The sequence below is a fragment of the Guyanagaster necrorhizus genome (genome assembly GCF_019112545.1).
Source record: "Guyanagaster necrorhizus MCA 3950 unplaced genomic scaffold BT62scaffold_9, whole genome shotgun sequence".
Lineage (NCBI taxonomy): Eukaryota > Fungi > Basidiomycota > Agaricomycetes > Agaricales > Physalacriaceae > Guyanagaster > Guyanagaster necrorhizus.
Window position 1 is genome coordinate 1,056,760 of NW_025064888.1, and position 19,982 is coordinate 1,076,741.

The 19,982-nt window shown below is 49.2% G+C and overlaps 14 protein-coding genes across 14 annotated transcripts in view; 8 read left to right on the forward strand and 6 right to left on the reverse strand.

The window, feature by feature from the left end:
• The window catches only part of BT62DRAFT_791163 (Cullin repeat-containing protein), a gene marked incomplete at its 3' end in the record, with an annotated part of 1,794 nt that extends 1,468 nt beyond the window's left edge, over positions 1-326 (reverse strand). The window contains exon 1 of the mRNA XM_043182300.1: positions 172-326. Coding sequence (XP_043041249.1) covers positions 172-191 — 20 coding nt within the window. The remainder of the gene's footprint in view (positions 1-171) is intronic.
• Positions 243-755, forward strand: BT62DRAFT_930782 (uncharacterized protein). Its single transcript, XM_043186002.1, is given in 3 exon segments — positions 243-351; positions 501-708; positions 720-755. 2 exon segments carry the CDS (start codon positions 272-274, stop codon positions 691-693), a joined length of 273 nt encoding a protein of 90 aa, XP_043041250.1. The 5' UTR covers positions 243-271; the 3' UTR covers positions 694-708; positions 720-755.
• BT62DRAFT_930783 (uncharacterized protein) lies at positions 699-1,145 on the forward strand. Its single transcript, XM_043186003.1, has 2 exons — positions 699-874; positions 922-1,145. Coding segments are annotated over exons 1-2 (192 nt in total). The 5' UTR covers positions 699-872; the 3' UTR covers positions 1,112-1,145.
• Positions 1,146-1,460: 315 nt separating this feature from the next.
• Positions 1,461-2,952, forward strand: BT62DRAFT_1004515 (uncharacterized protein; the record flags this gene model as incomplete). Its single annotated transcript, XM_043177040.1, has 4 exons — positions 1,461-1,784; positions 1,834-2,100; positions 2,158-2,376; positions 2,605-2,952. The coding sequence occupies 4 exons, from the start codon at positions 1,461-1,463 to the stop codon at positions 2,950-2,952; spliced, it is 1,158 nt and encodes a 385-aa protein (XP_043041252.1).
• Positions 2,953-3,008: 56 nt separating this feature from the next.
• On the reverse strand, positions 3,009-6,798 carry BT62DRAFT_1075102 (amine oxidase catalytic domain-containing protein). The gene is made up of 15 exons (XM_043179085.1): positions 6,773-6,798; positions 5,632-6,720; positions 5,489-5,579; positions 5,316-5,428; positions 4,929-5,255; positions 4,842-4,872; positions 4,499-4,784; positions 4,436-4,446; positions 4,363-4,394; positions 4,184-4,307; positions 4,098-4,131; positions 3,767-4,040; positions 3,446-3,711; positions 3,150-3,389; positions 3,009-3,097 (listed from the first exon to the last, which is right to left on the reverse strand). Exons 2-15 carry the CDS (start codon positions 6,358-6,360, stop codon positions 3,064-3,066), a joined length of 2,592 nt encoding a protein of 863 aa, XP_043041253.1. The 5' UTR covers positions 6,361-6,720; positions 6,773-6,798; the 3' UTR covers positions 3,009-3,063.
• A 131-nt stretch (positions 6,799-6,929) lies between these two features.
• BT62DRAFT_966817 (uncharacterized protein) lies at positions 6,930-7,997 on the forward strand (the record flags this gene model as incomplete). Its single annotated transcript, XM_043188835.1, has 3 exons — positions 6,930-6,977; positions 7,026-7,135; positions 7,188-7,997. 3 exons carry the CDS (start codon positions 6,930-6,932, stop codon positions 7,891-7,893), a joined length of 864 nt encoding a protein of 287 aa, XP_043041254.1. The 3' UTR covers positions 7,894-7,997.
• A 9-nt stretch (positions 7,998-8,006) lies between these two features.
• BT62DRAFT_891764 (uncharacterized protein) lies at positions 8,007-8,763 on the reverse strand (the record flags this gene model as incomplete). Its single annotated transcript, XM_043183081.1, has 5 exons — positions 8,007-8,090; positions 8,144-8,213; positions 8,262-8,381; positions 8,443-8,503; positions 8,556-8,763. The coding sequence occupies 5 exons, from the start codon at positions 8,761-8,763 to the stop codon at positions 8,007-8,009; spliced, it is 543 nt and encodes a 180-aa protein (XP_043041255.1).
• A 167-nt stretch (positions 8,764-8,930) lies between these two features.
• On the reverse strand, positions 8,931-9,934 carry BT62DRAFT_791300 (uncharacterized protein). The gene is made up of 2 exons (XM_043182301.1): positions 9,087-9,934; positions 8,931-9,026 (listed from the first exon to the last, which is right to left on the reverse strand). Exons 1-2 carry the CDS (start codon positions 9,665-9,667, stop codon positions 9,023-9,025), a joined length of 585 nt encoding a protein of 194 aa, XP_043041256.1. The 5' UTR covers positions 9,668-9,934; the 3' UTR covers positions 8,931-9,022.
• Positions 9,935-10,126: 192 nt separating this feature from the next.
• On the forward strand, positions 10,127-10,886 carry BT62DRAFT_892028 (uncharacterized protein; the record flags this gene model as incomplete). Its single annotated transcript, XM_043183092.1, has 5 exons — positions 10,127-10,373; positions 10,431-10,488; positions 10,536-10,637; positions 10,688-10,757; positions 10,809-10,886. The coding sequence occupies 5 exons, from the start codon at positions 10,127-10,129 to the stop codon at positions 10,884-10,886; spliced, it is 555 nt and encodes a 184-aa protein (XP_043041257.1).
• Positions 10,887-12,153: 1,267 nt separating this feature from the next.
• On the forward strand, positions 12,154-13,003 carry BT62DRAFT_791318 (uncharacterized protein). The gene is made up of 3 exons (XM_043182302.1): positions 12,154-12,491; positions 12,548-12,750; positions 12,806-13,003. Exons 1-3 carry the CDS (start codon positions 12,323-12,325, stop codon positions 12,809-12,811), a joined length of 378 nt encoding a protein of 125 aa, XP_043041258.1. The 5' UTR covers positions 12,154-12,322; the 3' UTR covers positions 12,812-13,003.
• A 2,190-nt stretch (positions 13,004-15,193) lies between these two features.
• BT62DRAFT_930789 (uncharacterized protein) lies at positions 15,194-16,374 on the reverse strand. The gene is made up of 6 exons (XM_043186004.1): positions 16,208-16,374; positions 16,030-16,149; positions 15,871-15,976; positions 15,676-15,818; positions 15,483-15,603; positions 15,194-15,433 (listed from the first exon to the last, which is right to left on the reverse strand). The coding sequence occupies exons 1-6, from the start codon at positions 16,362-16,364 to the stop codon at positions 15,235-15,237; spliced, it is 846 nt and encodes a 281-aa protein (XP_043041259.1). The 5' UTR covers positions 16,365-16,374; the 3' UTR covers positions 15,194-15,234.
• A 260-nt stretch (positions 16,375-16,634) lies between these two features.
• Positions 16,635-17,188, forward strand: BT62DRAFT_1004525 (uncharacterized protein; the record flags this gene model as incomplete). Its single annotated transcript, XM_043177041.1, has 2 exons — positions 16,635-16,702; positions 16,759-17,188. The coding sequence occupies 2 exons, from the start codon at positions 16,635-16,637 to the stop codon at positions 17,186-17,188; spliced, it is 498 nt and encodes a 165-aa protein (XP_043041260.1).
• A 261-nt stretch (positions 17,189-17,449) lies between these two features.
• Positions 17,450-18,941, reverse strand: BT62DRAFT_947925 (aspartate-semialdehyde dehydrogenase). Its single transcript, XM_043188044.1, has 3 exons — positions 18,910-18,941; positions 18,533-18,849; positions 17,450-18,480 (listed from the first exon to the last, which is right to left on the reverse strand). The coding sequence occupies exons 2-3, from the start codon at positions 18,816-18,818 to the stop codon at positions 17,657-17,659; spliced, it is 1,110 nt and encodes a 369-aa protein (XP_043041261.1). The 5' UTR covers positions 18,819-18,849; positions 18,910-18,941; the 3' UTR covers positions 17,450-17,656.
• Positions 18,942-19,011: 70 nt separating this feature from the next.
• On the forward strand, positions 19,012-19,618 carry BT62DRAFT_930791 (uncharacterized protein). Its single transcript, XM_043186005.1, is given in 5 exon segments — positions 19,012-19,365; positions 19,423-19,434; positions 19,490-19,531; positions 19,549-19,553; positions 19,601-19,618. 3 exon segments carry the CDS (start codon positions 19,059-19,061, stop codon positions 19,498-19,500), a joined length of 330 nt encoding a protein of 109 aa, XP_043041262.1. The 5' UTR covers positions 19,012-19,058; the 3' UTR covers positions 19,501-19,531; positions 19,549-19,553; positions 19,601-19,618.
• The last annotated feature ends 364 nt before the right edge of the window (positions 19,619-19,982 follow it).

The following is a 19,982-nucleotide window of genomic DNA, read 5'->3' on the forward strand; positions in this document are numbered from 1 at the left end:
CTTCGTCGATGTGCAGTAATTGTATGTCACTGTGTACAGGTTGGTGTAGTTAGCAAAGTAAGGCCAGCCTCGAGATTGGACATCATATGGTCGACACCTGGCTTGAGGAATGCCCATGTCTCCTCCAAGTCCGCCGTCTTGGGAGGAATCCGGGTGAATCGGTTGGCTGAAGATGTCGTCGAGGGCTCCATGGTCGTCAGCAATGTGATATCGTGAGTGAAGCCTAAAAAGAAAGGTGTCGCGGAGGGACCCTTGATCAAGAACCACCACCATGTGGGGTTCGGCGTCTAGCCACTGCAAGCCTGGCTCAAGGGATTCTGCTCGTCAGAGCATCAAGCAGGATAATAAGCCGTTCCTGCACCTTTGATGGTCAGGAGAAACGTCTCGTAATCTTGAGACGTCCCAGATATTCTGGCGGGAGCCACTAACTACATCTATGTAGTAGTTAGTCGATATACTCCAATGCCAACCCCTCAGGCATCCTCTCTTCGTACAGGCAGACTCCTGAATGAACCACCGCTGAGCTCCCCATTGCCGACAGTAGCAAGGCTCAAGCACTCCCCAGTGTCCGAACTCGAGCCACTAGCCGCTGAAACAGTGGACGCGTGTCAAACTAGCTATGATGTTACGTCACGCGAATCACACTCAAAGACCGCACCCAGCGTCTTCACCTCGAGACACGAGACGAAATGAACACGAACGTACCTTCAAGCTCAATGCAATATCGACGACCCACGCGAGTACCGCAAATAGACTGGAAGAGTGCCGCTCAAACAGAATTCATCTCTGCCACCCGGCAATAAGCCGAACAAAGGATGCTGACGATGCACCGCCCTCCTTTGTTCGAGGAAGAACAAAGACAAGTCCAAACCATGATAAAAGGCTGTACCCAGACCCATTTCTTCTGAAAATTTTGTACAAGGTTCGAATGAACACTGCGTTGTGTCTTCAGTTTTGTCCAGGCTGCATGGGATGTACCGCAAGTGTCGAGGCCAAAGCCGAAGATGTCTGTCACATTGGAAATAATGGAAGAAAGAGCACAGCTCTCCCTTTGTGCATACTCGTATTCATTGGGGGTGAGGCTAGTGAGGGTGGTGGTTTGGGTAGGTAGTAGGGAGGGTCCTGGTACCATTACAGAATTTTCCCAGTAGTTGATTAATCCTTGTGGTCCTCCTTTGGCCATCATTATCATTTCAAATGCAGTCCAGTTTTCTCTGTTAAATTTCTCATTTTCATTGGGTTTGAATGGTAGGATTTGGGTTGGGGTAGGGGTTTCAAAGAAAAGTTTCTGCGAGCCGATATGAGGGCCAAAGTTAGGTCCAAGAGGTGTGAACGAAAGGAAAACGGACGGAAGTAAGTATGGAAACGATCGAGCAGAAATGTATGAACTTGTAAGTAAATTTAGAACGAACGGACCGATAACCCGATCAACGGGCGTATATGGCTGAATCTTCAACAAGATGGGTGTCGGATATTCCTCCCCTGGTATGTTGGTATTGAAGATTCCCTGGGCGAACTTCAACAAGGTTCCAGAAGATGTAGGAATTCCAGTGCTCCAGCCCGAGCTCCTATCTCCGGCAGCTGGTTTCCATAACAGCTTCTCTTTTATTCAGCTCGTATTTGGAACACTTTCTATGGACGGCGATCTCAAAGATCCATCCTTCACGATCACGCAAGACCCTCTGAGGTGGTATGGGGCGTCGGATCTAATTCTGATGCTCTGGGTTCCTGCATGGATTTTGTGTGTTAGTCCCAAAACTACGGACGTCATGTTTTCTCATGTTGTCTTTCCGACCTGCACCTTCAAAAGAATTCCTCTCTGAACCCATGCAGCACTTGTGTTCCTCGTTGACTATTTTTAAAACGAGGCTGTTGGATGGTCAACATGCGTTTCTCAGTCGGAGATATCCTTCATTCTCGGATGCTTCCCTGACTTCAAGCACCCTTGGCAAGTTCAAACAGGTATCTCCTGCCACCTCTGATAACCAGCCCGTTTTCGTTAAGGCCTCCCTTAGTAACCCCGACAATGTCATTATGCTGTCTATACGAACCAACGTGGTAGATAATACTGCCCGCGAAGCCTTGTTAAAAGGTCATGGCGTAACTGCTACACAGAAATCCTCGTGCAAAGTGGAATTTTAATTTGATGGCTTCAAGTTCTCTCATTCTGTCGCGTTTCCTTATCCCATCGACGGCGCCAAAATCAAGCTGCGCATTGCACGAAAGTCCCATTACATAGAGGTGAAATCATTTGCTATCAGAGCGTTCATTCGGCAGCTCACGTACATTTACTTCTTACACGTCTCAGCTCCTGTATCGAATCAAAAAGTCCTTGACAGCCTCTCGTTTAATTATGGCTCTGTACCTATGCTCAAGGTACCATGACTCTGGTCCATGCATTACTCCTCCTTAACATCCCTTCCTGTGATCGATCTGAATGGAAATCTCGAGTGGCTCCGACAACACATATCACTGATCTTCTCCGAGCGTGAATGGGGTCTGCGAGATCTACCGGCGGCACAGAGAGATGACGCTCTCTTGTCAATCAAAAGATACATTTTCACCCTGGTCTTCGCCTCTGCTGGGATTGACATGCCCCGTTAGCGTATCGTCTGTATCGTGAACGAAGACACAAACTTGCCTGAAATCGTAATCATTCTCCGGCACGTTCGTCTCGATCTCGCCTCCCATACCGTGGTCATTGATTGTTTTGTCCTTCCATTTACGAAAGCCTTGTACTGGACTTTACCAGTGTTGGATAGGAATCCGGTACTCACAATAAAGACGCACAGCGCAGAGATTAAGCTCTGGAAGCAGATGCTCCCAGCAATCACTGAATGCTGTAGAACTTGGAGTCACGTCGATAACTGCGAATACCTCACTCGCGGAATTCCGGCATCTTTAGAGGAGTTCGAAACACCGCTATGTTCATGCGGGTGGCCATGGCACTAGTTCTTTTTTCAAGGATGCCGGACTTGACGAGAGGTTTTGCAGCCATGTTACAGAGGCAGAGATTTGATTCTTTGATTGTACTTCTGTGTATATACATGCTAAATAGCACATCTATAGCTCTACCTTTATGCGATGGTGCCATTCCCTAGTAAAGAAAGGTAAGCAGGCGATTAATTTGATCAAAGAAGATGACGCACGCATTCTTCCTCAGCTCTTCAAGGCTAGGGGCTTGAAGTTGTCCGTCGGCATCAAAGACGTCCACAAACGAGTACTCGAAAGGACTCGGGACCTCCGGAACGCAGGTATATTCCTGCTTAACGCCATAGTCATCATACCCGAAGGGCTCTCCTGGCTTTTCGGGAATTTTCAGCAAGATAGCGTTGCTCAACTCCATGGAAGGGTCCGAGTCGAAGTAATTCCATGGCGACAAGAGGAAGCTAACGCATGATTTTAGATCAGGGAGACAACATCAAATATGAGTGAATGGCCAGACCTGGAGGCCGCGACGTTGGTCTTGGTGTTGGGTGAATCTTCACTAACCGGAAGATGATGCGTTCCGACGTTCACCCAAGCTACTAGATCCGTCTGCGTGATATTTTCTCCGTCGAAGAAGTTGTGGAAATCTACCATGGGCTTTCCTGGAAGGTTCATATTCCAGATGGCGCTTGATGAAGGCTCGCTTTCTTTACGATGAGACACTGCCAGGTTGTATCTGGCCCAATTGGCATTGTTAAGCAGTCGTTTCGAGCCGACGACCGTCTGTGTATTTTTGTGTCAAACAAACCGGCGGATTAACGAGATGGATGGGACTGACGTTATGAACGGGGGAATATCCCGGATGTATCGCGTATCCACGAGGAAGACCCCAGGCGTTTCGGTTATCCTGATTGACAATGGAATAACCGCCCTGGAAATTCTGCGGATATTTGAGCAGAGCATCGTTCTCGTTCTCAATGATTTTCTTCGTGATTTTCTGCTGAATGACTTCCTGTCCCCAGTCATCGTCGAACCAAGGCTGAGTAACAGTTTCTTGGCTCGTCGTTGTTTCCAAAAGTGAGTTCTCAATACCACCTATGTCGAAGTCAATCCTAGCGGGAAACCGATGAGCAATAGCTACTTGTAGAAGGTGTTCCCTGTTGACTCACTTGAAATTGATGACATGGTCATGGAGGTTTCCCACTATGGGCTCTTGTTAGATATTATACCGTTAGGTGGGAGCATCAATCCTGACTTGTTGTCTCACGAATCCTTCCGCCATATCCATCCTGTTTTGGTTCCCAATATCCACCTTGGAGATAACCGGAGGCGGATACCCGCACCTCGATGCTACCATCCAGTTGGAACATATAATCAAACTGATAAAGGGCAGGTTATCTAGAGGTTGACGGGGGGAAAAGGCTAGAAGCTTACTACTACCAAACGATGAGTCGCCGAAGATGTAGCTAAAAGCCCAAAAGGGAAAAAAAATGGACCAACTACTCACAATAATCATAACTGAAGGTAATTTAGTCAACAAGGAACCAAGCTCAAGAACGGAGGCCCTTACTTTCCAACCGTGCTGATGCTCCGTACCGTAAGAATGTAACCTTTAACAGCACCGAATTCGCCTTGCATGTATCCAGAGTGACGAGTGATCGGTCTACCCGTGTCTTGCTCAAATATGCAGACAGCCCTCTTCCTGACGACACTACCCGTGCTGGCGTAGGTCGTCATCGGAAGGTATACGGCTTCGTGAGGGCAGTCATATCCTGGAAGCATATCTCTGACGGAGCCACCCATGCCAAAGTAGCGATCGAGCCATGCCGTAGTTGTTTGCATGGGGTCGTTACCGCCTACATGGTTAGTTATCAGCATTGTTATGAACCATATCAGAAACGCTCACGACTCACCGTACTGTGCCAATGCTTCTTGGGGTGCGAGCTGGAGAGTATACGAGCATGTTAATGGTGTCCACGGTCAAGCGCGCAATGAGGGACACAACATGCCTGATAAATAATCCTCTCTTCCTTAAAGGCGATATTCCAGAGGCTCAAACCCATGTCCCGATCAAACCCAAGGTACATGCTCCATCCCATCCAGGAGATGTACTGGCGGGCTTTGTCGACGCGGAATCGTAGCCCCGCAAAGGACACCGACCGAGGTCCGGGAAGGTGATCAAGATCGCGCTGTTCGCCTACGCGTTTCCTCGTGGTCCAAGACAGATCCTTGTTTTCAGGCCGCTCAGGAACGCGCACGAGGGTGCCATTCCGGAATGCCTCCATGAAAGACTCTGTTGAATTGAAGACTTGGTGGTTATAGACTACCTGGTAGTGTTGGATTCAGCACGAGTACTAGCGCGGAACGATCAGAATAGCGATTTTTACCTTTAAAACTTTCCAAAGAGAAGGGTCCGTCCCGCTGATGTCCACGTACTGAAAGAAGTTGACCGGGTGTAACCATGGACCTGGAGTGTTGAGCTTCCAATTGAGCCATACACCTTGAATAGTAAGCCTTGTTAGCCAAGCGTCCGGTTACGTGCAAGTGAGAAGCTACGTACGGCGGAAACTTCCATCAAAACTAAACGGCGCCGATGCGCCCACAACCAAGGTGTCGTTTTTATAGCCACGAGCCACGCCTCTGAAAAGTTCCTAGCAGTGTGACTACTCAGTAAATTAACGACCGCAGGAGGGACATACGTACCCATAGCGCGTCTTCAAAAGAAGGCGCAATTTGGGAAACGACGAGAGAGAGCTCGGAACCGGTAGCATAACCGCCGGCATGGAACGGTATGTCCTCTCGATGATAGATCTCTGTGAGTTGTTTCATCGTTGTTCCGGGACCTACAGGAAGTGGTCCAACGAGATAATCCCTAATAACCGGTTCCACACCATAGTGAATGGTAACTCGAGCGAATTTTTCCGGGGGAGAAACCACGTCTGGAGAAGCCAAGTACGCGAGGGCTGCAGACTTTGGAGGGTAATATAACTCGATCATGAAGATGACATTATCGGAGAAAGTCGAAACGCTGGCTCTTGTCAAGTTAAGTCCCCTCTCTGGGGCCTCTAGCCATCGTTGAATGCTTGTGGTCTCTGCAACAGTTAGGGACGCCCAGACATTAATCGGGGCAGGAGGGTGAACTGGAGGCGGAAGCGAAGATGCGCATTGCTTGAGGGGAGCCGCTGACTCAAAAGTTCCGATATCTGATGATACGGATAACTCTGACTCGCCAAGGAGTCGCCAAAGGTCTGTATTGTGCAGAGATATGACAGAAATAATGGCGATAGCAACAAGGGACACAAGACCAAAGCCCCATCGCCGTTTCTTTGGTTCGATGAGGTCTGATTCTGGATCTTTGAGCCTCTCGTAGTTTTGATGAGTAGACATGATAAGAAATGAAGTGCAGACCTTCTTCGTTCGCAAGTGAGGCATTTATACGGGATGACGCATAGATAAGAGTTTGTCGTTATCAGAGAAGTTTGATTGCCTGCGGAATATCAGCTTCCGCGGAACAGCGTGGATACACGGTTGTTTGCAGAGAGCATAAGATGCGAAATTCATGCTAATTCACAGTGCATGACACAATCGAGTCTCACTCCAGAAATCTGTATTTTTGATATGGTCATTCCTGTCGGCTGAATAGTTCGCACTGGCCAAATGCAACGGAAAATGATTGGAACACGGATAAATATTTGACCACGCTTTTGTCCACAACGAAATGCGTCGGAATTACTTTTAATGGTAGAGCCGACGGATTTACTGTGAGTTCAGGATGCCTCGACAGAATATTATCTGTTGTCCGCCCATTTTCGTTAGCTTTGATTGACCCGAGATAGTGGCTTACCAGGAGGAGTGGATGCTTATCGTTTGGATTGGGGGCGTGAGAAATTTTCAAACTGATCCGGCTGATATTTCGTCTTATGTAATTTCCGTGTCTGGCTACGAGCCTGGCAGAGTTCTTCATTCGGCTACAAGAAGTACCAGACTCAGCCATCTCCACCATGAACGAGACGACACCTGCGGGCCAGCCTATCGTAACCAGAGAAAAAGTGGGTAAATGCCATCGAACAATCAGCAGTCGCTAACTATTTCTTCAGACAGCGCCATTCCTCATTCGGACCTTTATCAAAACCGGCAGCTTTCACCGGATAGCCCAGTTCGAAGATGGCCCACTTCCTACAACTGACGAACAGCAGATATTCACTTGGTGCGTAATCATGTCTATATGTTTTTTTTATACAGTGAATTAATGATTGCAGGAAGGACGCCACTCTACGAGAGGTTCTGACCACTATCCGGAACAGCACACCCATGGTTCAAGAGTACCGACACCCGCTCGCGCGTTTCTCATTCCGTACCGTATACGCCGACCCTGGCAACAAAGGCCGCTTTGCGTCAAAAGACCTAGGCCAGGTTTACTCTCGTGATATCCTTGGAGAGCCAGGATCATTGACCACCACCGCGCCACGTCTCCTCGAAGACATCGACGGAGAGAACCGCGAACCCACCGAGCGTGAACGAGAAGAGCGGACGCTCGACGAGCTGCGTTTTGTTCCAGGTGACTACCTCTTGGTCGCGGTGTTCCTCCCAAAAAGCGTTGTGCCGCCCGAAACGACTACACGAGCGCTGCCTTTCAATGGCTGGAAAGCTGGAGGCCCAGGGGTTGGCGGAGCTCCTGTGATGGTTCGTGGAGGCGGCGGGCATTGGAGGGGCGACTCGAACGGTCTTCGGGGCCGTGGTGGTGGACGTGGCGGCGGAGTTGGGGACAGGGACAGGGATAGAGACATAGAGGATAGCCGTGTGCCGCCTCCGAGGCGCGGTGACCGTGGGAATTCACCTCCGCCTCGTGAAATCGGCTGGGGCCGACGAGGCGGTCGCGGAGGACGAGGTGGAGGTGGCAGGCGGTCGCGTTCTCGATCGAGATCGCGTACTCCGCCCCCAAAGAAAAGTTCAAGATATGACTGATTCATTGTCCACCTGGATAGTGTTAAAATGTATCTATATCTTCATAGGTGTGCTGTCTTTTATTATCTAACTGCTTCGGTGCTATTTCCTGGCTATGCTATGAGATACAACATTCACATTTTTGCTCGAGACGAAGACGGGAGCATCTTGAGATGAACACCTGAGGCCACAATGCATTGACGCGTCGTATTCCATATCTGTGTTCCAATTGGTCAGGACCTTGGCTGTTAATCTATTCGATGAATCTCACTTCTGTGCGTATTGACATGGCTCTCGCTCCAACACTCACGCCGGTGCTGACAATCTCCAGTCCATCTCCCCTGTTCAAGTTGCATCATTTATCTCATGGTCTTATCATCAGACCTTACAAAAAAGCTGACGAATGATACATCACATCCAAGGTCTGCGAAATCGTGTAAAGCTGGACCCAATCGCAGCTAGTGGTGGTTTTGCACAGCACGTAGGCTACCAGACCAAGTGAGGAGCATCTGTAGCTGATTCATCAGCACAGAGAACATAACATAACGGCATGAAAGAGTAAAGACACACGTATCAATTATAAAGGCACTGCAGCCTCCGTGCATGTTCCCTGGTGTGGCGTCCAGCATATCTGTAAATACAGTGCTTCATTGGACCCATAATCAGCTCCAGCCGCAACGCACCCTCAGTCACCGTCAGTGAGCATACAACTTTGAATCGATCCCTCGTACGCTGCTCAGGCGAGGCATCGAGCGAAACATGGGAGATAGACAGCCTTGAAAGAACCTCGTGCGCGAATCCTTTTGTTTGTCCGAGCGAAAGAAAGACACATAAGCACTGCTTGACATCGTCTGGAGCATTCCCGGTGACTTTGGCATATTTTTCTACCATAAGTGGGGTCGTGAAATGCGATGATGCGATGGGCGACGACACGGTTAATAGCAGTGGGGTCCGTCGAGATGCCATCCCTGAGGTAAAGGAGGATTCCAGAAGGAAACTCTAGTTGAAGGGAGACTAGAATCTAACTTTGAAATGCGCAACTATTGAATTGATCATGTGAGTTTCCGCCAGTCTGTAGTTATTACATAGTAGCCGCCGCGCATCAAAGGCTGGTAGACATTGAGGGCATTACATAACGTCAACACATTTGCTACCTGGTGAGCAAATAATAAGTATGATTAAGTTGCAGGATCATATATAACTAAACGTTTTACCCGGAGGGATCTCTATCTTCAGCACCACCCACGACTTCTGCTCCTGGCAGCAACCATCTGAAGGTTATGCTTATCCGCATCGTCCTTTTCATCCATCGACCACCTGCATCCCCCGACAATGTATCCGGAGTCTGAACATAATCCATCGTCTTCTCCTCAATACCATGACTCCATTTATACCTCGCATCTCCTGACATAACGATGATACTTCTCTCCGGAAGGTACACCCCGTACGCCTGATCTTTCAAGCCAGACGCGAACTGCATGACGCACCCGCTGCCAAAGCTGACACCCACAATGCCATCTCCAAAACGCCCCAGAAGATCAACATGGGGCGTTATTCCTTCCCCGGGATCGTACCGATTAATGATGGCCTGCCTGGCTCGGGTGGGGACAGCCGGAAAGAGTAAAGAATGGATTTCGGGCGGCAAAGTAGGCTTGAGAAGGCGGGAGAGAGCATCGAGCAGTGAAGTAAGAAGTGGCGGTAGGCCTGTGGACGATTCCGCACTGGGAGCGCGACAGAAGAGCATGATCTGATTGATGTTGGCAGACGTGAAGAAAGTTTCCAAGCAGTAGTTCATCACGGCATTTGCGAATTCTGCGGGAAGACGGAGAGAGGGGGTGAAGAACAGACCTGGAATTGGAGGAGCATCGACAAGTGCTGCCGGGCCAAGAGAGCTTGAAGACAGCTCCGCAAAATCATCAAATAAGGAATTCGGCGTGGACGATGTGGACGCAGGAGATTCTGATTCCTGACACGTAGAAAATGTCGTGTTGATGGGGAGAAGGTTCGTGGCTACTGTAAAAAACACAAATCGGCTGACGTTGTTCAATTTAGAACTGAGGACGCACTGAAATGTGGCCCGATCGCAATTTCTGTTCGCGTGCCCTCCATTAATCTGAATGAACAGCTGTCTTCAGCATGTCCAAGCGAAGCGTTTCATGTGTTATTTATCTTATCAGGGTATCGTTACCCGGCTTTTGACATTACTCCGGCCCGGGCTCCTTTAAAGCGACCATTTCATGATCCCCATCTCTTCATGGCAACCTCAACTTCTGGGATCGACGACGTCTCCTCTATAGCCGGAAATGTATCGGATGAAATCAAGAGAATCGTTGGGTCTCCCATGCGTACCTTTCGCATGATAACGGACGAAGGAGAGCCCACAGGATTCGGTGCCACGTTTACGTCGGGAATGACTGTTTCCGAGGTGTCAATGGTACCCAAGGCGGAAGAACCAACGAAGCAGGAAGGAAGGGTCGTGTGCAAGCTTGTCGTGACCGAAGGTGCCTTCTAGCTCTCTCTACGATCGGAAACTGTTCCTTAAGCTTAGGCGCACTTAGATATGCTCAACGGTGCCATGACAATCCACGGCGGCTGCTCCGCTTACTTGGTTGACATGTGAGGCCTATGTATTCTGACGGTGCCGAGTCTGAACTACTTTTCAGATGTTCCACTCTGGCAATAATAGCGTACAGTCTAGCCTATGGGAAACCAGCCAATACCGTTTCGCAAACAATGAATATAACGTACCATTCTCCAGCGGGTTTGTAAGTTATCAATACCCTATGCACATGCCAAAGCTAACGAATCTATGTAGGGGTGAGGAACTCAGAATCGTCAATACTACGATGTCTATTGGCTCGAAAACTCTGGTTGCACGCACAGAAGTGTGTTGTTGTTCGCATCAAGCGTATTACCTCTTACCCATTCTATTGCAGATCTGGAGTGACACTACGAAGCGCCTGGTAGCTTCTGGAGTGCATAGCAAAATGCAGCCGTCACAGGCCAAACTATAGGCCGATGGAGGATATGTAACTATAGATTGTAGAACGGAAACCTTGGATAATCTGTATAATAACCCTCTCACCAAGTCTTGCGCCAAAGATGAGGGTCTTTGAGACGGCTAGAAAAAGCAACTCCATTAGGGTGAATTACTGACTAAAGGAGTTTAGAAGTATAACAATTCCTATCAATGCTAGCGCTCAACCAACGTTTAAGCGCCCAGTGGCACACCCACCGGCACAAAATTCAAAAATAGCCGCCCCGACATTTTTCTAGTTTGGGCGTCCGTCCAACTCTGGTAAGTGCGCCTAAGCTGCCGAGGCTTCGGCCATCAATGTTAAGGTGACATAATATTGTACCCGGCCGCCGCCTTCTCGTGGTGCTCGTCTCTCACAGGTGATTTCTACTAGCCTGTATGGGAGTTGGTGTCATTTCTATCTAACAATTAGAGCCAGATAATTTGTCTATCCGGAACTGTGACCATGGATATACAGAAAAAAAGCCCGGTTGATCGTGTTTTGTTGATCGTGTTCTGTTGATGAATATTGACGAATATTCAGGTAACCGCATTCTAACGGTAAAAGGTACGTTGCTGGCATGATCCGGCCTTCGAATGGGTGTAAATTTACAACGCGCCAAAGTTTATGCCAGGGCATCATTTCGCCTCTTGATTCACGGCTCTGGATCATGGAATTTTTTTGCTGGAACGGTCTACAGACCGTTATGGCTGACTGTGGGCCTTAGAAAGCATTGAAATATTATTGCGGCATCTCTGCAGTGAGGATTATTTACAGCCGATGATGCATTATTGGGGCAGCCCGCAGATGTTCTGGACGTCGACAGCACATTTTATTCGGCGAATGCTAGCAAGCTCCTTACCTTCACCATGTCTTCACCCATCGTTCTGTCGGGCACATCAGTCAAGCAGCCTCCACTACTCAACTTTGAGCCACGCCGACCTTGTCCATACTAAACCTGTCCTTATTTGTACGCGACGAGCTTGTGGACAGCGGGACGGATGCAAGCGGGTGGTGCCAGTGTCGAGATTCTACCAGTCGGCGACGAAAAGAGACCGAGCCGTTTCGGCATTAACTCTTGTGTTAGCCCTCTGATGGCTGACAGAGATTAATGGGGTGCTCCGAGCACCGTGCTCGCATGGCTCTATTCTAGGAGGGTTCCTGCAGTGTAAGACCCGGCACAATTCCCATAGGTTGAACTCGGCCATTAGGTTGTTACCCAGTATCGGTTAGTCTTCCGTTGACGGAATCGATGATCACCTCGTCACGATCCAGCCAGCCTTTTTACCGTGTTTCTCACATCTATTACTGACGACCTGAGACCCACAGACTTACCTGCATGCAGATGGCCGATCAGACCTTGACCATCCACGGAGTAAAGGCGCCAGATCGAACGAAAGATTTGTGCCCAAGTATATACATCGTTTCCCGAGATGGGTACGACCTTATGGCGGCGAACCATTTTTATATCCGCTAGCTGGAAGAATTACTCAAGGAGTTCCTTGATGCTCCAGCGGGTTTCTCTACCGCCGACACTCACTTGCATATGCCTCCCGACCTGGGTATTATATCTGGCCTCGCATCTCGCAGGAGGAACACGAGGTATGTTGATAGTCATCCGTGCAAGTATAATTAACCAGATATCAATTCTTGGCTAGACTACCCAGGATTCCTTTGGTTTTTCCAAGCTTGGGATGGTCTTCCAGCGCCCATGTCTTCTTCGAAGTCAGTGTCACGCCCATTCGCGATTTCCATACAGCCTGACAGCATCGAGGGGCCAGGGTTCCTGTACTTCTGGTCTCTCACGTCTGTGTCTTGTGTACACACCTCCGCGGATGTTAGCGAGCGTCCAGGATCTCGTGTACGAATCTTTCCGCCTCAGTTCGAGGGTACAGATGCTGACCCACGCATAAAAGCGTTAATCCCGTTCATTACGGTACCATTAGTTTCTTCAAGACTGATATGGACCGTTTAGCTTAAGAATACTACCGTCACCCCCGATATTGAAATCTACCGAGAAGGATACCCATCGCCGGCCTCCCCATTCGAGATTCTCGCGGTTTATTTTTTTCTGTGTCGGTGGTCCCATCGTGGACGCTCATGTTGGAGCGCCGATGTCTCTCCGAGGACATCTCATGATCAAAAGAATCGTTACTAGTGCTAACGACTCGGTTTTTACTCAACCGGCGCGCTGGGATACTAGGATTACCGGGGGGGGGGGACAACTTCTGACTCCCGGTCTACGATCCTCCCGCATTCTATATGAGTTCATTCCTGGCATAATCACGCATGATGGCGGATGATGCATGAAGTATGGCGCGCAGGTTTTTTTTTTTTCAGGTCATGATGGACAGCTTCGGACATCTACACAAATTTCGACGCCTTCGTCGGTCAGTCACTATGCCGATCCGCTCTTCGTATTGACATAACAGGTCGAAAGTCGGCCCCCCCTCCCCCTCACTCAAGTCGCAGTCAACTGTCAAGGGCATCAAATCCATTTGGAAGGAATTCGGTGAAATTTGAAGATCAGGAACGTAAATGGTAAGCGCATTTATCATAATGGAATTAGGAAGTCTTCCTAGGGCGGCGTCGATCCTCGTCGGGCATCGTATTAAGGGGCAGAGTCAGACGTAAGACTCCCTCGGTCAGACAGACAGCGGCTTGTTTTTCCTGAATAGCAGAAGCGCCGGGATTTAGAATTTGACCGCACATCTCCTGTTCTAGCGAACAACAAGACGGCCCTTCAGCAATGCCTGATGCGGCGGTTGTATATCGGAATCATGATTTGAACGGTAATAATGAATAGCCCATAGGCGCGCAGCGAAATACCGTGGTAATTGAAAACGTACGTGACCTTATTATTCATCTATGCCGACAATCTGGCGGCAATGGTGCGGTACAGACAACTCTTCAAATCCCCAATCATTGGACAAACCGAGATAACGTGTATTAGGCCTGAACAAAACTAGCTTAGGTGGAGCAGTCCTGACGGCATATTCCGAGGCGCACGCCAAGCTGAATGACGGTATTTCAAGTTTTTACTTCTCTTTTCAGAGCAGCTAGTAGGCTAACCTACGTATCTCGTAGGGCCAGCTAACGGGCATTGAAACCCGACGTGAGGAGTAAGCCGACGTCGCTCTTCAATCCGTGGCAGGGGACGAAGTTGTTAATCACCCGTCTCAGTATCGGGCGCGAGGAATGTTCAAGTTGCCCGGACCATGGCGTGGCTTTCAACGAGCCATAGGCTAAGTAGTACATTGTGACTCTGTTAGCACCACCGTCCTTGAAAGCCGAAATGAGCGGAGCCCAAGATGTGCATTGCCAATCTCGGCTGCGACTGCCGCATTCTTTACTACAGTGGTGGAGATTTTAAAACCATCTGGGGAGGAAAAAAAAAATAGAAATGCTCTCTGACAAGATCGGATGGATCATCAGGAAAAGAAAGGGAATCAGAACACATGAGGAGTTAGAATCTCATTTGAACAGCCTTGCATTTTAAAACTTAAAGGAGAAAGTGGCAAACAGCGTCTATATATCTTGTCCGAAGAATTTGCGAAAAGGTTCTCTGCGGCGGGCGATGCCGCCCCATTTTCAAATGTGTGTGTATTATATACAAAGTAATTAACGGTCCCCTCCTCCCTCCTCCCTCGGATGTTCAGGCGAAATCCGAGTCCTTGGTCAAACCCACTAATCGATATTACAACAGAGTCCGTCGTGTTCAAGCTGTTCATCCCTGCTTGACTATTATTATTCCAGGGATGTTTTCAAGGTGATCCTGGGCCACTACCTCGTGAGTGCGCACTGATCCTGGTTGTTGTCGGCAAGATCAATCAGATGCCAGGAGCTGCATCGGCATTTATGATCTTAATACATATGGTCCACGTTCTAGGGTTCGAGTTAAATACCGAGGTGTGGTCGCTGTCACATGGAGACATGAGAGTATGTCCTTCTCACAACTCAGTACGATTGCGCCCGAGTACTTGGTGAATGCCATGCGCGCATGAACCCATCCTGTGCGCAAATAATGGGAAAAAAGGACCAATATTGATCGGCATCAGTGAAAGTGTACATACATATCTCAGAAGGAAAAAGAAGCGATGCTGCCTCAGGTTGATATTTCGAAACTATTGTATGTACTTTCCTCATGCTGATACCTATCTTTACGTTTGGGGGACCGCTAGCAGTTGCAACACGCTAGTCCAGGTATTGCTCCTACGTTATCGCAATTAAATATTTGCCTCAGGTGATGTTCAATCTGCGAACTGTCATTTTTTTCGGAACCGCGTTCGTTTGTCATGCCTCGATAATCTCGCATCCAAAAAATCAAATCGAATATCAGAAAATTCTATGATGAGTGGTATATTTGCTTTGTGAGAATGGCATGACGCTTTCTAGCAGCGGAAGTACATGTAAGGAGGGCGTCTTGCGAGTCGGTGCCTACTTGGGATATGGAGATCAACTGGCCCTTTTCATCAATTACGACCGATATCGTAGTATCGAGCAGAGGTTCCTCAAACGATGTTGGGTCCGGAAGGATTCGAGACCTAATCCGCGGTTGAGAGGGAGAGAATGGGGATAACGAAAACGGCTCACGAGTCGAAGACGCCAAAAGAGAATGCGATCGGAAGGCATTCAATTTGTAAAGGAATCATCACCTTACGGGAGCATGTCGTACGCCCGATGTCCTCGTTGTACGTCGCTTTAGGAAGCTTGGCTAACGGAATGGAAAAAAAAAAGAGAGTGGGTGAACGGGTGCATTTGGGGGAGAAGGGGGAGGGAAGCGTACTGTTTTTGAGAGCTGCGACCATCGCGATGAGAGTGGCATCAAACGCGTTTCCGTCGTAGTTTATGCATGTTGCGTCCACGTAAAGAACCCAGACGGATTTTCCTGGATGGATGCAGAGAGACTCTAGAGGTATGATACCAGAACTGAGGAGGAATGAGATGTTGACCAAGTCCTTCAATATCGCAAAAGACCAACCTAACAAGGACCTCATTCAACCTGTCGGAAAGCACCTGTGCGTCTTCTGTCGGAGGTCCTGGTTTGAATCTGGGAGAACTTATCGCAGGCAAATCTAAATTTGGGACTGAAACATAGCCGATTCAGAAAGGTATCCACCGAGATGAATTACGAACGCACCCAGAAACCCAACGTTTGGCGCATCCAGCTCTGGTTCGGCAAGTTCAGCCTTAACACCACATACGACAGTTGTGTCTCCAAGGCGAACGAGTGCGGATCCATTTGCTGTCGAGACCGAGCCTAAGAACCGTAAGAAATCCGGCATTTGCTGTGTCTACTTGACGAGGGAGTGATTCACCAACGTTCACAGAAACATCACGCCATGCGTCGAAATCGCGTCCATCTGGCCTAACATTCTCGGCTATGAACCGTTCAAGATAGACACGCGGGTGTAGCCTCTGGAAAACGGCGGCCTTGAGATCGTCTTGTTGTGGTTGAGAAGAGGTGGATGCCATTTTGGACGGATAGTTAGGAACGAAAATTATTCACAACGATTATGTAATGGAACGGTGATAGCCGAAAGCCTTATCCTTGTTAGGAAGAATATGCCCTATCTTTAACTATTTCAATTTTTCGATCCCGAGCCATTTCCATTTCCGGCCCCGCCCTAAACACACTGCCGAAAACGATCGCCGGATAATTGGCGGAAATTTCCATGCTGAGGAGTTTTGAATGACTCAGGCCGAGTCCCGCCAGTCTAGACGCGGCTCCAATAACGATCCGCTATGTTCAACCGCCACCCACAGGCACGAAAAGTGTGCCTTCAATTGCTCGCGAAAGTCTTCCTGGATCAGTAAAAAGCATTTACACCGTTTGCACAACAATATTCCTACCTATAACGGTGTACAGACGTGTAAAACTTTGTATTGCAAAGGTCCTACGTCTGCTATATTCTCACCTTGTCCGAGTACAGTTTTTCCACAACAAAGCAAACGTATCTTCTACTCCCCCAAGTCTAGCCCGAGATCACCCCTTTTGGGGGCTACAGATCCCGAGTGTGCTCGTCGCGGCTGCAATGCAATCAATATTTGCCAGAACAACGTACTTGCCAAGGCCCTTAATCGTTTTTGATCGAGCTGCGGCTGAGGCCAATCTAGCTCTTCATGTAATACTGCTACTAGTAGATCGTCGTGGACGATCAAGAGCCTGGGCATCAGGGCTAAATATCGCGAGTGATTGGGCGGACTCGTTTCCGAGCGAAACGGACAGAGACGCGTTCGGTGTGTCCACTAACATGCACATGGTTGCAGGGCGCCGACACGGGCAGGGGTGCTTGTAGATCCTCCCCACAGGGCGCCGAGTACGTCCTGATACAATAGCATTCTCCACCTCTGGCCCAGACACAATGCTTGAACTACCTCAGTATCTGTTTGACGCCATGAATTTGGCGTATCCTGCACGGGGATGGTATTATATAGAGAACATCCTCACAGGAGACACGTCCGTTGAGAATACAAGGCATAAGAGATTTGTCCTCAATTGTGGATCGGTGGAACATATTACAAGGTATCGCGCAGTCCAGTCGCGTGGATCACGCGTTCTTTGTAAAGACCGTGTTCAAGTTACTAGCATACAATCATTATACAGCATGTGCACAACAATATTACTACCTATAATGGTACAGACGCGTAAGAATCTTCACTACAGCGCCTAGCATGAGAAGAGCTGTAATGTATATCGTCATAGTCTCTTCTCTACATTCCTCTCCCGTGTACATTTTCCACCGCAACTACCACCCTGGTGGTGTCTAGGCCGAGATCACCCCTTTTAGCACGGCGAGTTCCGCATTGATAATGCTGCTGGTGGCGGCTCCAATGGAAACATTATTTGCCAGCACTACAAACTTGATATCCAGAACCTGGCACTGTCGAACACGTCCAACCGATACTCCAGCGCCATCTTGGTAATACCGATCGAGCCGCGGCTGAGGCCGATCTGGCTCTTCATGCACGACGATGGTTCGTCGCGGTGCAGAGGGACAACCAAGTGCCTGGGCATCAGGGCTGAATGCCACGAGAGCCTCCCTCACTTGCTGAGGACTGGGCGGCGGCCTCCGTGCGAAACGGATGGAGACGCATTCAGTGTGTCCATCGATAACAGGCACACGATTGCAGGAGGCCGACACGCGCAGGGGATGACGAGAGTGCATGTCAAATGTTTTGAGGCCGTCGTCCGACTCTGTGATGCCGCCCAGGATTTTGAGCGTCTCCCATTCCATCTTTTCCTCCTCGCTGCCGATATAGGGGACGACGTTGTCCATGATGTCGAGACTGGCGACGCCAGGGTAGCCGGCACCGGATATAGCCTGCATCGTGGTGACTAAGAGTGACTCGATGGGCCCGAATGCCCTTTCGAGGGCAGCTAGGGGTATAACGCAACCGGTAGTTGAGCAGTTGGCATTGGTAACGATGAATCCCTTCTTTAGTGGTGGTGAATGCAGCGACTGTTGCTGAGGAATGATGGAAAGATGGGAGGCATTAACGAAAGGAACGATTAGGGGAACATGAGGATCCCTGCGAAAGTTTTTCGCATTAGAGAAGACGGCAAGTTCTGCCGCTCTGAAAGCGGCCTCTGGTTACGAACTGTTAACGGATGAACGGGCGAAGAAAGCTTTACGGCATACCAATATCCCCCGCTGCATCTGCGTCGAGTCCGGAGAAGACAACAGCACAATTCATGAAATGCTCCGGTTTGCACTCATGTACCATCAGATCCCGGACGCTTGTGGGTATTGGAGTAGTCTGCTTCCAGTTTACTGCCTTTGAATAGAGTTTACCGGCAGATCTCGAGGATGCACCCAAGGTATCAATGTCGAACCAGGGGTGGACGGACAGGAGCGTGATGAAGCGCTGGCCTACGGTGCCCGTTGCTCCAAGGATTCCGACCTTGATCCGGCGCCCTTCTTGCATGGAATGTCGTGGATATTTAGATAGAAAGCGACTGGAATTAAAATCAATATTGTCAGAGGCTGGTTCGGCATTATTGAGAGTCATAACTAACTCTTGAGCTGAGACTGATTGGTGACTTGTGAGCAGTTCGGGTGCGTGTGCCGCAATACACGTGATAGACACTGTAAGCCCCCAGCGGAGTTTGAATCGGACCTTTCACTGACCGACGCTCTACTCGGACTCGACGAGGACGAGGACAAGATGGCCACATCCGCCGAGGCCGCTGCTCAGCTCATCTACGGACCCAATGTACATGCAAACTCATCGCTTGTGACCATAAAGTTTCTTTCTTCCTGCTTTTCCGGCGCCGTCGCCGGTATTCTTGGCCTCGAAAATTGGGTCGGCTTCGCCCTGTTCCTCGTATCAACTCTGTTCACGTCCTTGTGCATTCACACCATCAATTGCCGGGGGAATCCAGCCAAGTATATGCCTCGAGGCGTGGCAGACCTCGTGAACCCCGGGCAGGATAACGCCTTTACCTTCGTGCTTGTGTGGACTCTATTCTATGGTGCGGGATTCTTTATGGTACTTATTTCATAACCGGGACTAACGTACAGCATTCCAGGCATCGTCCACGGTACGCATTCTGTTCGCAGCGGTGTATTTATAACGAGTGAACGTCTCTTCTGTAGTGTACGACTAAAGTACCGATATCCCCAGTCTCCATCAGGAACTTTCTTTGTACGTTCTGTTCTTCCCTTACTCATCTCATCGTCCCTGTGACACAATTTTCATAACGGTAGCGTTCCGCACCAATTTCGAACGGTTGCGATGTGTCCGCGCAGCGAGACCATAGAATTATTATTATGTCGTCACATCGATTCACTTTTGCAAAAATTCCGGCCTAGGTTCATTCGCCGGAAAGAACGGATACAATTGGAACCGTAGTATGAATAGATTGCAATCTGATCCATTTTCCGGCATTTCTTGTCCTCTCATGCACGCGGGGTAGTCGTGGCGCAGGATCATTGGACGTTTGCGGCCTTCAAGTGCCGATCTTAGTGTCGTGATATTATTCTCTTCAAATCAAGGTTCAATCTACAAATCTGCGATTTGATCTCACCGCCCACGCGAGCCCACGCGGCATGCACTACACGTGGCGCAGCTGCACCGGCGGTGCTTCCA